Source organism: Drosophila willistoni (assembly GCF_018902025.1).
Source record: "Drosophila willistoni isolate 14030-0811.24 chromosome 2L unlocalized genomic scaffold, UCI_dwil_1.1 Seg196, whole genome shotgun sequence".
In the NCBI taxonomy this organism is placed as follows: domain Eukaryota; kingdom Metazoa; phylum Arthropoda; class Insecta; order Diptera; family Drosophilidae; genus Drosophila; species Drosophila willistoni.
In genome coordinates, this window is record NW_025814048.1 from 8,700,879 (window position 1) to 8,716,405 (window position 15,527).

The 15,527-nt window shown below is 37.3% G+C and overlaps 2 protein-coding genes and 1 long non-coding RNA gene across 3 annotated transcripts in view; all 3 read right to left on the reverse strand.

Moving 5' to 3' along the window:
• The window catches only part of LOC124460041, a 40,064-nt gene that overhangs the window by 20,506 nt on the left and 4,031 nt on the right, over window positions 1-15,527 (reverse strand). The gene's annotated exons all lie outside the window — the stretch shown is intronic.
• Window positions 400-3,143, reverse strand: LOC6640483 (trehalase). Its single transcript, XM_002062980.4, has 3 exons — window positions 3,022-3,143; window positions 1,508-2,969; window positions 400-1,448 (listed from the first exon to the last, which is right to left on the reverse strand). The coding sequence occupies exons 1-3, from the start codon at window positions 3,081-3,083 to the stop codon at window positions 501-503; spliced, it is 2,472 nt and encodes an 823-aa protein (XP_002063016.1). The 5' UTR covers window positions 3,084-3,143; the 3' UTR covers window positions 400-500.
• On the reverse strand, window positions 3,241-5,471 carry LOC6640681 (trehalase). The gene is given in 4 exon segments (XM_002062979.3): window positions 3,241-3,805; window positions 3,862-4,404; window positions 4,407-5,325; window positions 5,383-5,471. Coding segments are annotated over 4 exon segments (2,085 nt in total). The 5' UTR covers window positions 5,442-5,471; the 3' UTR covers window position 3,241.

Genomic DNA, 15,527 nt, shown 5'->3' on the forward strand with positions numbered 1-15,527 from the left:
GATCAAGACAATTCATTCCCAAATTTAGCTCGACATGGCTCGATTTGGCTCGTCGGGGTCACCAAAATTAACAAACGCAACATTTTGCCAATGTTTGATAGAATACTATTTGAAGATACTTTAGTGAGCAAAGAGTCTAGGAACTTATCACACATAGGTAAGTTCCTTTCATTTAGATTATAGTAAATTTATAAATATGACTTTTTTCAAGCTAGTCTCTAAAAAAGCTAATGTGGCATCACTGTTTCACTTTCACTGACTCAATTCCAAGTCGAAAAGAGGTCACGGGGGTAGAACATTCGTTTTTTAACACAATGTGTCTTTGTATCTATAAAGATATTGACGAAGGAAGCATAACGATAAATGTGAATATCAAGGAAGAAATTAAGCATATTTGGGTTTCATTTTTTTTTGGCTGCCGTTATTTTAACTTTATTTAAATGTGAATTGTTCTGCTCTCAATGTGGGTTGGACGCAATTTAAATTTGCTTAGATCTGTCTCAGAGGGATTCCTTTTCTTGGGGCTTAGACTGGCTTGGTAACGCATCCTGATCCGAGCACAGACCAAATCCCATGCTCTTTGGATCAGCCAGTGGAAATTGTTTGCTCACAAATGTTTGCTCGGGTTGGGTACTATCCGTTGCAGAGCCATTACATGGCACACATGGTCCGGTGACTTTATTTGCGCACTTGGACGCCATTTGCTGCATCTTTGCTTGATCTTGGTGTGAACTAACGCAAGTGGATTTGTCTTGTCGCAATGGGTACTGCTGTTGTCGTTGTGGCTGATCCTCGTGATATGGCGAAGTTGACTTATCCTGTTGTTCAGTAGCAGCCGCTTCACTTTGACAAGGACAAATCGACTGTTGTTGCTGCATTGGTGATTCATCTTCTGGATAACATCCGGTCTGCTGCTGATCAATATTTTCCGGGCGCACCATTCTGCCACAAAATTGACAAATTTGAGCGGATCTTGCAGTTGCGCTGGATTGCTTTGACATGGCTGCTGGGCATGGAATTTGACCAATAGCAATATCCTTATTTGTACATTCTTGTTCTTGACTGCCACTAGGCGGAAAACGAACGACACTGGGTCTTTGTGATTTCTCACTCGGACATTGCAGACAGTCATCCGAATTTGGAGTATAAAAAGCGGAACTGTCCGCTCCTTTTGATGCAGGACTCGATAGAGCAGCTTTTTCGTTATCTTCACAATCACAAGAATCTTTGGCCTGTAGCTGCATATGATCTTCGCTGGTAATAATAAGATTTTTTTTCTTCACTGGTGCACTGACTTTTGGTTTAGATCCATCGCTGGTGTCTGTCAAACACAATTCATTACCGTATTTCGAGAGGAAATATATGACAACTCCATTAGTCCAACCGAAGCCAGTTTGAGTCTCAACTTTAGGGCATGCCGCCTTTAATCCAAAGTTTTCGCAATTATACTAGTTTAGAAGAAGAGACTTTCAATTTATGCGTTCAATTGAAACTGCAACGAACTTACCTTTTCAAACATATGACCATCTTTTCTATAAGCTTCATAGTTTGACTTGATCCAACGATGGCCCCAACGCTGGGACAAGGCCGTAGCCTCGGGAGTACACAAATTCTCCAGTCCCTCAATCAAGACAAACATCATACAAGGCGAAACATTAGGATAATCCCATGAAAGACCCGTATTGACCAAAGTATTTGGTACTCCACCAAGAAACTCATCTAACTGATTGCTTTTAATGTAAGCCATTACAGAGCTGGCTATTTTCTCTCTATCCACTATGGGAAAAGCTCTGGTCCAAAGGGGAAAAAAGTTAGAGACACTAAAATATGGTCTTGGCTTTTGGTTCGCCAGATCGTAGTCCAACCAAATGCCACATTCCTCATTCCACAAAACATCTCGAATGGCCTTGGCCAAATCGCAAGCTATATCCTGATACTCTTCAGCCTTTGCGGTATTTCCTGCTTTGCTATAAAATGCAGATAACATTTTGCCACTGCGAAACAGAATGGAATTCAAATCGACCGGAACTATGCAACGAGTTTTGGTATCTGTTAAAGTACCCTGATTAGTTCCTTCTTCATTAATGAACCATCTGGAACTGCAATCCATTCCCGATTCACATGCTGATTTTATTTCCGAGAAATATTCTTCCTTTAACGACTCATTGCAAAGGCCGTCAGAATGGGCAATATCTTCGCGAAACGATTCTGGACGAGGACCCGTTGAGAAATCCTGATAGTGATACATGGTAAAACCCTGAACTTCCACTTTATGTCTCTCTCGGAAGTTATTAAATTCAGTTTCGAGCAGAGGCAAAGATTTGATGGCATATTCTTCATCTTTTGTTACATCAACATAGGCCTTCATCATGTAAATCAACAGCGGTGGGTGAGAACGTCCATAATAATAGATCCTTCCTCCACTTGGTATAAAGCCATATTGTTTAATTAGATAAAGAAAATTATCAATCATTCCCTTGGCCGTTTGATGCATTCCACTAGCAAGGAGTCCAAGTAATATCCAATATGAATCCCAGTAGTAGAACTCTGTGTATCTTCCTCCAGGAACTATAAACGGATTGGGCACATAGATCGAGGAATACATATCAGGATTACGTTGGACATCATCTTTAAGTCGATAACATAACTCTTTCCATAGTTCGTTTAATTTATAACCAAATTGTTTCATCTCAATATCGCAAATTTTATCAGCATACAGTGGTTCCGATTTCCAATCGGTGGGTGTGAATTTCTCTAGCTCAGATCCTTTAGGATCAAAATGTTTTTCGACAAACATTTGCAGAAAATATAATGAGCCATCATTACGGCGGCAATTGCTGAACAGTTCAAAATCTCCAAGAATACGTTCAGGTGGATAACGCATTGGCATATCCACAAAGGTTTTGCAATCGGGAAACATATTCGATCTTTGTACCGTCTCCAATAAGAGGCCTTTGGTATAGACATTCCTAGAAAATTATATGAGTAATGATTGAATCTACTTTAAGAATTCTTGCAAACCTGTTTTCGCCCCCCACTGACGAAGACTGAGGACCATTTTCACAGCTTTGGGCGGCAGCCATTTTAGTATTGTTCCCCCAACGAAAAATTTGGTGTGTTTTAGTGTAAATGTCTAAATGAACTGATTAAAGCTGACAGGTCCCAAAATAAAGACAGTTAGCCAAAGGCTACACTGATCGAAGGGAAAGCTATACAATGACATCTTGATTGATATTTCCTTTTACTTCAAAAGTCCGCATACATTGCATTTTCCTTTACAGTCCTCATGATTTTCGTCACATGTATTTGGATCCACTTTGTTTTTATTACTCTTCGGAGCCAAATCCTTATTTTCTTTATTACAATTTTCATTGCTTTCATCAGCATTCAATGGCTCTTCATTAGTATCCTTAGTTTTTTGTGTGGGTTCTTCATTATTCACAGGAGAGTGTACATAACCGCATATGGCACATTTGCCCCCACAAGTAGTCGTGGCTCCTTCATGATTACTTTGACCCATATCCTCATCTTCGACTTTCTTAGAATCAAGATTTTTATCTTCGTTTAAGGTATTTGTAGTACTTTGATCATTATCCATATTATCAGCACTAGTTACAATGCAATTAGCCATCGATTTTTCATCCTCTATCTTTTCGAATCTATTATCAGCTTGATCAGGCGGCACACACAAATCCATGCCATATTTGGCTAGATAATATATGGCCACACCATTGGACCAACCAAAACCAGTTTGTGTCTCATACTCACCTCCAACACCAGGGGCTCCAGAATTCTCACAATTGTACTACAATTAAGAACTAAAATCTTAAAATGATCTATTTAAAACAGTTCTTTGCCTACCTTCTCATACATTAATCCTGATTTACGATAGCCCTCATAATTCACCATTATCCAACGATCAGCCCAACGTCTTGACATGTCCTTTGCTTCGGTTGTGCCCAAATTCTCGAGTCCTTCAATCAAAACATACATCATACAAGGCCAGACATTAGGATAATCCCATTGCTGATTTGTGTTGAGCAAAGTTACGGGTACTCCACCGGGATAGTCATCTAACATATTGAATTCGATATAATCCATTACAGATTTCGATATTTTTTTTCTCTCCATAATGGGAAAAGCTCTCATCCATAGGGGGTAAAAGTTGGTTATACTATAATATGGTCGGGGTATTTTATTCGTCACATCGTAATCAAACCATATTCCAGCCTCTTCGTTCCACAAAACATCTCTGATGGCCCGGACCAAGCGACAGGCTATTTGCTGATAATGCTTTTCCTTATCGGTATTTCCAGCTTTCTTGTTAAAGTACGACAAAGTCTTACAATTCCGAAAAAGAATGGCATTCAAATCGACTGGAACTATGGAACTAGTTTTCATATCCCCAAGAGGGCCCCCACAGAATCGGATGAATTTACAAACCATCGTGAGCTGAAATTCATTCCTGATTCACAGGCAGCCTTCAATTCAGTATAGTGTAGTTCCTTTTCTGCATCACTGGCAAAGTCCTGAGCACTTGCTAGATCTTCACGATATGCTTCGGGACGTGGACCCGCCGATGTATCCCGATATTGATACATGATATAACCACCCTCAACTTCAACCTTATGATATTCGAGAAAAGTTTCAATTTCCGATTCAAGCAAAGGCAACGATTGTATGGCATATTTCTCATCATCGGTTTTATCGACATAGGCCTTCATCATTTGTACCAACAATGGCGGTTGACATCGTCCATAGTAATAGATCCTTCCACCATTTGGTATGAAACCATACTGTCTGACTATCGACAAAAAATTATCAATCATTCCCCTAGCTGTCTGAAACATTCCACTCGCTAGAAGTCCAACTATTATCCAATATGAATCCCAGTAATAGTATTCTCTAAATCTTCCTCCTGGTATTATAAAGGGATTGGGCACATATATCAAAGAATACAAATCGGGATTTTGTTGTACATCATTTGAAATTTGACGTCCCAATTGTTTCCATTGATCATTCAATTTTAAGGCAAATTTCTTTAGTTCGGAATCACGAATTTTGCTCACATATGGAGGTTCAGCTTGCCAATCGCTAGGCGTCCAAATCATTAGTTCGGAACCACTTCCATCGAAATGGTGTTCCACAAAATCTTTTAAATCTGGCGCATGGCCATTGACTCGCTTACAATTACGTAAACGACGAAAATTTGATAAAATTGTGTCGGCAGGATGACGCATTTTCATATCCACAAATGTTTTACAATCGGGATATATTTCCGATCTCTGAACTGTGTCCAACAAGGTGCCTCTGGTGTAAATCTCCCTATGAAAAATTATAAACTTAAGCTTAAGAGGCTCTTGTTATCCCTATTAAACTCACATATTCCCGTAGCCCAAAGGACGAGGTGCGCACCCGCAAGGACATTGTTGGGCAGCCATTTTGGTTTACTTTTTGTTTTAGAACACAATAAAATTTGGAATTTTTAAAATTTTCAAATCATACTCAATCTCAAAAGGCTACTTTAAATGTTAAAACAATTAAGATACACAAATTCTGCAGGGGGAAAATCGTGCAGTTTTCTATAAATTGAAAGACTTTCAATGACATTTTAACAAACCTTGAGCTGCCTTTAACTAGAAATCTTATTTTACATTTGACAACTTTTGTCGACCAATATTTGTATATTTATTGACACGGAAATAACTAGACCAAATGGTTGGTCAAAAAACTTTTAGCATCACACTCTCTATCTTTGCTTCAGTGATTTATTTATCTAGCATAAATATTGGTCAAATATTGTGGCTTTCACTTTCTTTCCGATATAAAATGCACTTTAACTTTAGGATATATGCTCAAATTTTTCATAGGGAAATGTTTGTTCATATATTATGCAGTCTGTGATGGGACTGGGGTCGTGGGGGTGGGGTCTAAGAACTTTTGGCCGGATGTATGTGATGTATATCGTTTTCAACTTTTTGCGGCTACCGAAGAAAAATGGCCAAACAAATGATTGACATACACGCCCTGCCAGCTGCTGGACCGCCTGCCTGACTGCCTGCCTGCCTGGCGGAAGTTGCCAAAAACTTTTGGTAAAAGTGAAAAACTTGCTGTCAGCATTAGATAAGCGACTTCAACTTAATAGACTTGTAGAATCAGCCGCATTTTGACCTCATACTATCATCCCATTCACCCTTCGAATTGGGGGGATGCAAACTGAAAGTAGAAATGGCATTTTATTTATTTGTTTCTATGTTGGCTTCTATATATAAAAAATGGTGAAATAAATAAAAATGTAACACACGCCCCCCAACAAAAAGGGAGGTTGTCAACACACACACACAGACACGCTCTCTGGTTGGAGGGGGTAACTCATTTTGATGCTGATATTTATCGAATGTCAAGAGAAACTTTCTTTGTTTAACTAGTCTTGGGTTAATTGGTAGAGCGCTTTGTGCGCTCCCCCCCTCAAAGTTAAGCTCATCAACAAATGACGCATTGATTGAAGGAGGAGGGCAAGGAAATGAGAGAGTAAGAGAGGATGTGGGTTTGACTGATTGACAGCAACTTCCTTCTGCCTACTTACAGAGTCGATTTCAATTAATCATTTGTCAAGTATTTTGATATGAGAATTTACTATGCGATCGTAGTCGTCGTATATATGTATAGCCTACTTCTTTGGCTCTGAAGTGGCATCAAAAGGGAATATACCAAGTGCCAAATCAACACTTCAAACGAATGTAATGCATTACAAAAACGGGGCGTGGCAGCAGCAGCAGCAAAGAACTTCACACATTGCAGTCATCAGTTCCTGATGTTGACATTGTTGCCTGTCATCACTCAGCTCACAGCCAGTCAGTCAGTCAGCCAGCCAGTCAGTCAGTTGGTAGTCATTCAGTCAGGACTAAAGTTGGAGTCGCGCGTTTATGTGCTGTTATTTACAATAGCGCATTTTTACACATCTCTTTTTACAATTTCTCGTCTTTTTGTCGCTTTTGCTTTTTTTCGTTTTGCTCAAAGTCAACAACATGATTTTCACAGTCGTCGACAACGACAACGACGACGATGGCAACGTGTGCATAAAACAAGCCAACAACAACAACAACTACAACGAGTACAACAAACGCCCACAGGCCAAAAGCAAAGGAGCACCCCGCACCAACAACATAGCGGGGGATAGCTAGAGAAAAGGGGGATCCGTAACAACAACATTTACATTTTAAGTAGTTTTTAAATCGCTGCAGACAAACGTCGGCGTGTTGACAATTTATCATGTAGTCAGAGGACTCTCACTACGATCCACTTCACTCCACGTTCGCTCCTTTCCTTCCCCTTCCCCTTCCCCTTCCCATTGTGGCAAACGCGTGCGCTAAGGTTTTTGCTTTCTGCAATTTTTGATTGATTGCTCAAGCTTGCGTATGAAGTATTTAAGATTCTCTTGGCTTTATGGCTTTATGTGGAGTAGTCTTTATCACTCGATGATTCTTTTTTTTTATGTCTCTCGGTTTTTTGTATTTTAATTAATTTAAAACAGAATCTGCTTGGCATGCCAATGCAACTTATTGATTTATGCCAGGCCAACTGGCCTGCACACAACATGCAAATAAAATGTGCTGGCATTCAGTATGAGAGGAGAGAGGGAAAGAGGTTGAAGAGCAGCAACTGTAACAGAAGCAACTGAAACAGAAGCAGAATCCGAGGCCTGTCCTGGTTACTCGCCAGTGGCTGTAGCCACTTAAGTGACGAATACTCAATTAGCTAGAGGAATGCACTGACAGTAATTTAAACAACTTTCCAATCTTACGAAAAATAAACTTGTAGACTACAAAGATTATTGTCCCTTAATTCTGGAATTCTGGAAATTCTGAAATCAAAACTTTCATTCGTTTTTTTGAACTATTTAACATGAAATCTCGTAAACTTTCCGAAACATTCAGGGTAAGTATACTCCGCTTGTAAAATTCTAAGAGCTGAACTAGGATATTTTACAAAGGTATCGTTGGTTTTTATTTTATGTTCTAAAACAATACCAAAAAAGAGTGGAGTTTTTCGTAAAATTTTGTTAACATTCGTGTAAATTCTTTTCGTTTTTATATTTTTAACATATTTTGCCTTCAGCTTTTTTCCATTTTGAATTTTGATCATTCAGGAATCATGTTGACCAGTGGAATACCTTTTTTTCCCATAACCTACTCTCAAGCAAAAGTTTTTCATATTCAACAAGAAAAAGTCTCTAAATTGAATTTAGAAAAGTTACAAAAATTCAAAGTTCTATCTTTTAATTCCTCTTAAAAAATATTTCAAAAAACAACTAAAAAACCGACTGTCAACTGGTTAATCACCTTAAATTATTCTATATATCTCAAGCCACATTTAAGTCACCTGATTCGAAAGTTATTGAATTGTCGTTTTACAATGATGTATGTATGTATGTTAGTTATTGAACCTTAAACCTCTTTGCTATCAAGTTAATTTTGTCCCTATGTCCTTTCCTTTTAGTGTTCCTTTTCAATGATATATGTTAATTATAGAACCTTAAATCTCTCTTTTATCTCTACTTAATTTTGTACTAATTGTTTCTTTTAGGTTTTTCAATAAAAATGTTTTTGTTGAGTCGTCACTTATTTATTGTATTCTAATAGTCTATCCCTTGAACCATTTGCCATTGGCCTTGATAAATTGTCAACCATTATGTGTAACCGGAAGTACCGAAATGTCTTTCGTTACAAATCATTGATTTCTATTTTATATTGTTTCTTTAAGTGTAGAGATGGCCATGTCATCAGAGTGTGGTGACACTGGCACACACAGATACAGTGTTCTGTATTCTGTATTCGGCTCGTTAAGTTGATCAATGCCTTCGGGCCGCGGCCAAGTGTCACGCTAAGTGTCAACATGGCGTCCGTGTTGGCGTTTGGCATCCTCCATACCATGGATGCTGTTGCAACTGCAACTGGGCATTAATTATTTACTGCATTTCATTGGCATTCGAACAAATGCAGAGGCACACACACACAATGCTTCAAGTGGATGCGACGCCTTCTTATCGCACGACTTGCAGTTGCAGTTGACAAAGTTAACTTTAAACTTGACAACACCCAAAAAAAGAACCAAAAAAAGATGAAGAAAAAGTCCTAGGAAAAAATGTTCATTCCGAGAATTCAATTGAATTTTCGCATTCTTGAAAACTTTCTAGACATCGATATAACTAATTTACTTTGGGTTTTTCTCTCTCTCTCTCTCTCTCTATCTCTCTCGCTATTTTTTCATCGTTTTTTGCGTAACTTTTTAGAGAAAGAAATTTATGAAGTGGCCGCCAAGGTTTCTGATTTCCAGCTGTCGGATGACTTTTTACTTTTGCTCTGCTCGAATGGAGGCAGCAGCGGCGACGACGGCCACTTGAAGCGCATTTTCTGCACCATTTCAACTGACTACAACTTTAGCTCCGAATGCTATGCCAAGAGAGTCAGACCAGTTCGTCGTTTGGTTTCTTTTTGATAAATTGTCTGGAAATTACAAATGGACAAGAAACAGAGACAGAGTGAGAGAGTGGGAGAGAGAGGCAGAGGAGGATGGAGAACTTGGGGCAAGCCAATAGCTTTTAAGGGGCCAAGCAACATTTATGGTAATTTTGAAATAAATGTGTGGCAAGGCCACCCCGGGCCAGGGCCAAAAGATGAAGGAAGGCCAAAAGGGGCACGGGCCACATTTGTGTAGCAGATTTTAAGGCGCTTCCTGTCTATTTACGCTGATTTATGGGCACTTGGGCACTCATTCCTGTTGCTCTTTTTACACTCAATGTATTTGTTGTTGTTGTTGTTGTTGTTATTCGACTCTTAATGGCAAATGTCGACAAATTTGTTTTAATGGTCAATATAATAGATGTAGATGCTAAATGCCCTCCATGTTTGTGCATATTTTGATTTATATGTTGGGCAGAACGACTTTCGCTTTTTTGTTTTTTTGTTGTTTTCATACTCTAATATTTTACTAAATTGATTTTGAATACCGGAAATTTTAACTGCCATTATCATCTGCTACATAATTATCATATTATATTTATATATATTTTTTTTAGACATTTACTAAAATCAGTTCAAGGTGTGTACTAGACTTTTGAGAGTAAATTTATGCAAATTAAAAGTTATTTGTTTTAAAATGCTGACTTCTTTTACTTTTAAAAGATATGTTTTACTTACGTTTAACTCTTTCGAAAATATGCTTTAAGTTTCAAGCTCTCTCTATTCTTCTGTTTAACCTAATATCTTTATTTAGATTAGAACTTATACATTTTCAACCAATTTCGTAACAATGAACAAAATTTGGCCAAAAAGTGCTATGAAAATATTTGACTTTGTTGTAAGTGTTAACCAAAAAACAAAAGCCTAACCTTACTAAGTGGCATATCTGATCGTATTTGGTTGCTAATTTACAATACAAAGGGCGGCATGATGTTGGGAGAAGGGGAGGGGATGCAAAAATTGTGACAATGCCAAAGTGAGTACCAACCACTGTCGACTTGCTTCATTAAACTGAACACTAGGAAAACTTCGAGCTGATATTATCAACAACATTTTACCAGGTGCTGCAGTTCTTTGGGTTACTTCTATTCAATAAACGTTGAGCATTACTGTTATTAGTTTCACTTTGGGTCATAAAAACTTCAAATGGCAGAAACAGTCACGGGCCACACTGGGGGTAACAACACAACATTGTCAAGAGAAGGGAAACCTGCCTGCCAGCTAGCTAGCTTTTGCAGACCAGTGGAGCATACAAAAGCTTTGCTGATGCTATCAGTAGGTGAAGTGAAGTAAAGTCATTGTCGCCTCTGCTTCTGGCTCTGCCTTGGCCACTGTTGAGGCTCCCATTCTAGTAGTTTGTTGTTTCTGCAGCAGCAGCAGCAACATGTTGTTGATGATGATAATGCCCTGTCGTTGTTGACTAGTTGACTATGTAGTCAGCAGCCACTGCCACTGTCACGCTGACACCCTGAAGGGAGGGAGCTGGAGAAGAAGCAGGACGAAAACTAACATCAGCTTAACTCAAATGAGGGTCAAACTGTGATGCTCATGATGATGATGATGTTCATGATGATGATGATGACGATGCTGTTCCCGTTGCTGCTGTGTTCATCAACTTTGACAAAACACCGTCAACAAAGAAAACATCGATTGTAATACACTTGCAGAAAAATTTAAATTAAAGTAACTAATAGTAGTCATTTATCATAAATTGTGTAACGCTTTTAATTTTATATTAAAAGGAAGGTTTTTTCCCTTAACAATAATGATAAATCAATGGAATATAAGGCTTACAATAAAATCTAATACTTTTAAAAAGATTAAAACTATAATTTTAAAATATTATGGTTACTTTTAAGACCTATTGAATAGACAAAAGTTCATTTTTCCTCTCACGGAATGTAACCTTTAAGGAGATTATCTTGGTTGGGAACATTTTTTTCACTTTTTTATTTTTTCTTTTGTAGTGGTATGAAATTATGCGTTTTAGTTGCTTTGTAGTTGAAATTATGCTTTGAAGTATTGAGAATGTCGTGCTGGGTTTTGAAAGGAAGCAATGTTTTTTCATGTGTTGCCCGCTCTTCAAACTTTAAACGGTTCTCGAAACCAAATTTTTGATTCAAAAATACAGCCCATAATTTTGAACTTAATTGCATAAAACAGAGTGCAATCGACGCGAAATTGCCACGATTTCGTTCGTGTCCTCATTCATAATTTTCTGATTTGTTTTACTATTTTTTTTCAACAATATTCAAACAAAAAAAGGTCAAAACAAATTCATTTCATTTTCAGTTTGAACGGCCTCCATTTTATCAGAGAAAATTCCAAAATTCGGATTAAGGTCTGGATCAGAATTAGATCTATCTTGAACCTAACGCCGGCTTTAACTTTAATTTCAGCCGATCCTGCGTCAAGTTTTTCTTGCCGCCAGCAGCATATCTCTTTCTTCGCCTAACTTTACAGGCCGATAACTTTTTTCCACTTCTATTTTTTCTTAATTCAATAAGGAAACATATTTTTACTAACATTATCCGTTTTTCGATGATATTGCAAAATTTTATGAATTAGACTGTGAATGACTCCATTATAATCTGCAGACTTTGATTATAAGTGGCCTCTTTAAAACAAAACAAACCCTGTTTCATAGCATATTTAAAGACTATCGGCAAAATATTTGAAACATGTCATACATATATTATTTGTAATATCTGGCTAGACCGATAAGGACATAGTCCATAAGGACTCATACATTAATTTCGATAATAATTTAGTCTCGTCCTTTGCTTCAAAATTCCAGTGTTACATTTGTACGAGGAAATTTGTATATAGGAATTACGAGATATTATGTCAAATGAGTATATCAATGAGCTATTCACATTCATGAAAGAAAGAAACTTCTTCTTAACTTTTCAAGATAGTGTTACCAATAATTAGTTACATAAGCCATAATTATGTCCATATCCTTTAGTAAGATAGTATAAATGAAAGAGTTAAGTACATTTGAATAGGTTGAGGGCATTTACTCTGCATATACATATAAAGTACAATTAGTTTAACGTTTCTGTTGAAAGTTGAAATACACAAGCAACTGGGTAGAGGTTTTTAGTAACAAATTCAAACATCATCGAATAGAGTTATATATGGCCAAAGTAATAATGAGTTTTACATGTCCAGAGACGGTTTATTGGATTTTTCCACTAAATAATCGAAAACGTTTGGTCTACACCCTCCAAAATACAAAAAAAAAAAAAGGAAAAACGTCCACAAAGCCAACACTTATGGAAATTCAGCTAAACTCAAAAAAAAAAAAAAAAAAAAAACATATAAAAAGTTCTTTCATGTCCGAGCATAAAAATAGCAGACGCATAAAAAATTAATAAGTAAAGGGGCCAACAACCAGGTCGAACCAGGATTTGGAGGGAGGGATGGGTACGCCATTGTCTTGTCCTTTTACTTGGACTGTGAGAAAAAAAAAGGGGTAAGGGGGAAACATCATTAATGCATAATTCAAGCGTTTGGCAGTTTTTGTATGGTCGATGGTCTTTCAATATTCAATTTGAATGAACGCCCAAAGCAAAACACAACTGAATCGGAATTGAGAGAATAGTTTATGGTCTGGCATTATTGTAGTTGTTTGTTTTTTTTTCTTTTTTCTTGTGTTTTTCTGTTATATTTCGTATTGTTTCATGCTTACTTATTTATTTGCTTTGTTCTGGCGCGCTGATCACTCGGAAATGTCGTGTGGGTGGTGGGTGGTTTCAAGGGTAGGTGGTTACCTGCTGCATTATTCAGACGCCTCAACATTGAGTGCCGAACAAAATGCATGATAAACAATTTCTAACGGGCCATACACACTCACACACAGATAGACAATGACCAACGTATCACCATTCTTCTTTGGTCCTCTGCTATGTCCCCTGTCCTGGGTGGCTTTTTCTGCCTTTGGGCATTTCAGGAACATAGCAATCAATGGAGGCACCCGGAACCGCTCACCGCCAGTTATTCATGCTTCTGTCGCTGCTGCTGCTGCTCGTTCTCGCATTTCTGTTAGTTGTTTATTAAATATAAATGATTGTCACTTGCGGCATGTCGTTTGAAACGATATGAGCGACAACCTGCCGCTTTTCCAGGAGTGTATTGTGTGTGTCTGTGTGTGGTGTCGTGTCGTTTTTGAAACGAAACGTTGATAGTGATGATTGCTTGAATTTCGAACGCTCCAGGCGGTATGTGGTGGTTCTCCTTTACATTGCGTATACGAATCCTTTATGTCCTTGTAGTCGTTGCAATTGCTTGCAATTTTCTAAGGACATTGGGCCATGAATGTATGACTGTGAGTGTGTGTGTGTGTGTGTGTTGCTTTGAGGCGTCATCACTTTGGACAAGTCATGCAATTGATATTTGATATTGAAGTAAGTATTGGATTGACCATTCACGACAGAAATGTCAATAGCGTCACTATCATAATGACTGACCGTCCGACTGAACGACCGATTGAATGACCTCACCGACCAGTTAGCGCTTGTCACTGGCCTCAAACCAAAAGCAATCGTAATCCTTGCCTTCTCTGCTGTGTGCAATGATTCGCCGGATATATTGACCACAAAATGCCATTAAAAAATAATTACGAATTTTAATTGGCATTTAGTTGAGGCATACACAAAAAAAATATTAAGTGCAATCAGCATAAAAAGCGCTTTTATAATTGATTACTTTAACGGTTTTTATTTCTCTCTATATATGGCAAATGACACAACACTGTAAAAAAATGTTCTCATCTCAACTCGGAAGGATTTCCAATTTCCCAAGAAGAAGAAGCTAGCGACTCCTAAGAAAGCTAGAAAAACGTTCAAAGGACATAAACATTCTAGAACCTTAGCCTTACCGATTACACAATGTTACAAAATCCTTTCAAATTCGTTCCCAACCTAATTCATTTTGAAGGTAAGGTAAAACAAAACAAACAAACTTTTGGTATAGGAAAAAGGGAAACGTTGTTTGATGGGATGATATTTGCTCTATCGAAACCAAAATAATAATAAAATATCTGTAAATATTGAAATGAATTTCTAAAAAAGAAGTTTTACCTCTAGGATTTTAATAGTTTAACAGGAATCGATTTTAAAAAAAATTGCTCTCACACCGCGTTATCATCAATTGGTCTCGAGAACTTAAGAAATTTAAAAATATAGAAATAGAGCATCGACAAATGAGAGTTCGTTAAAAACAAAATCGTTATCTAACCTGTGAGAAAACTTTTTTAGCAAAATATCTATCTATTTTATTTAACTATGTATATCTAGCATTTCAAAAGTTTTTGATTTTTATTTAGCTTTCAAGCTTGAAATGCCTCCAGTTCAGGATTAGCAATATAGGAGGATGAGCATGTATGATAAGGGCCCCGAGATTTTGAAGGATTGTAAAACGATTATTCAATACTCAAAGGAAAAACAGCTTAATTGACAAAAATAAATTGGAAGTAATTTTGAAAAACTCGAAAACTTGCGAATCAGTAACTTTGACAAATTTAACCGAATTTCGAAAGTGATCTAGTTATCTTTTCGGGCGAGAATAAAATGTCAAGCAAACTGTATTCAAATAAAGTTTAATTCATGACTCGATGATTGAAGCATTTGTCTTCATAACTTTTACTTTAAGTTAGGACAATTACTTTCAATCTGCGTTGAAATGTAAAAACTAAAATTTTCCTAAAAAAAATGGTTTTTTTTCGAAATTGGATCGACATTAGTTAATTCACTTTTTTCAAACATATAAGTGTTTGATGCCATTTTAAAACATGCCGAATTGCACTTCCATTTGGGTATAACTTTTTAAAATCAGTTAGAAATTGGCCAAAAACCAGTCTGAAGAAAGGCAGGTTGACCAAAAGTATATGTATGTATGTATGTTTAAAAAATTCAAAAAATTTTGTATTTTGGTTTTTTTTTTTGATTACTATAAGCCTTAAGCTGGTCTAAACCGACACGTAGCTATAATTTATAATTACCT

Bases quoted from the DNA above. Each gene is read 5' to 3' on its own strand.
- LOC6640483 (XM_002062980.4), bottom strand. From the start codon at position 3,083: ATGGCTGCCGCCCAAAGCTGTGAAAATGGTCCTCAGTCTTCGTCAGTG. The intron at 2,970-3,021 runs GTTTGCAAGAAT...ATAATTTTCTAG, and splicing joins TCAGTGGGGGGCGAAAACAG to GAATGTCTATACCAAAGGCC. The intron at 1,449-1,507 runs GTAAGTTCGTTG...CTTCTAAACTAG, and splicing joins ATGGTCATATGTTTGAAAAG to TATAATTGCGAAAACTTTGG.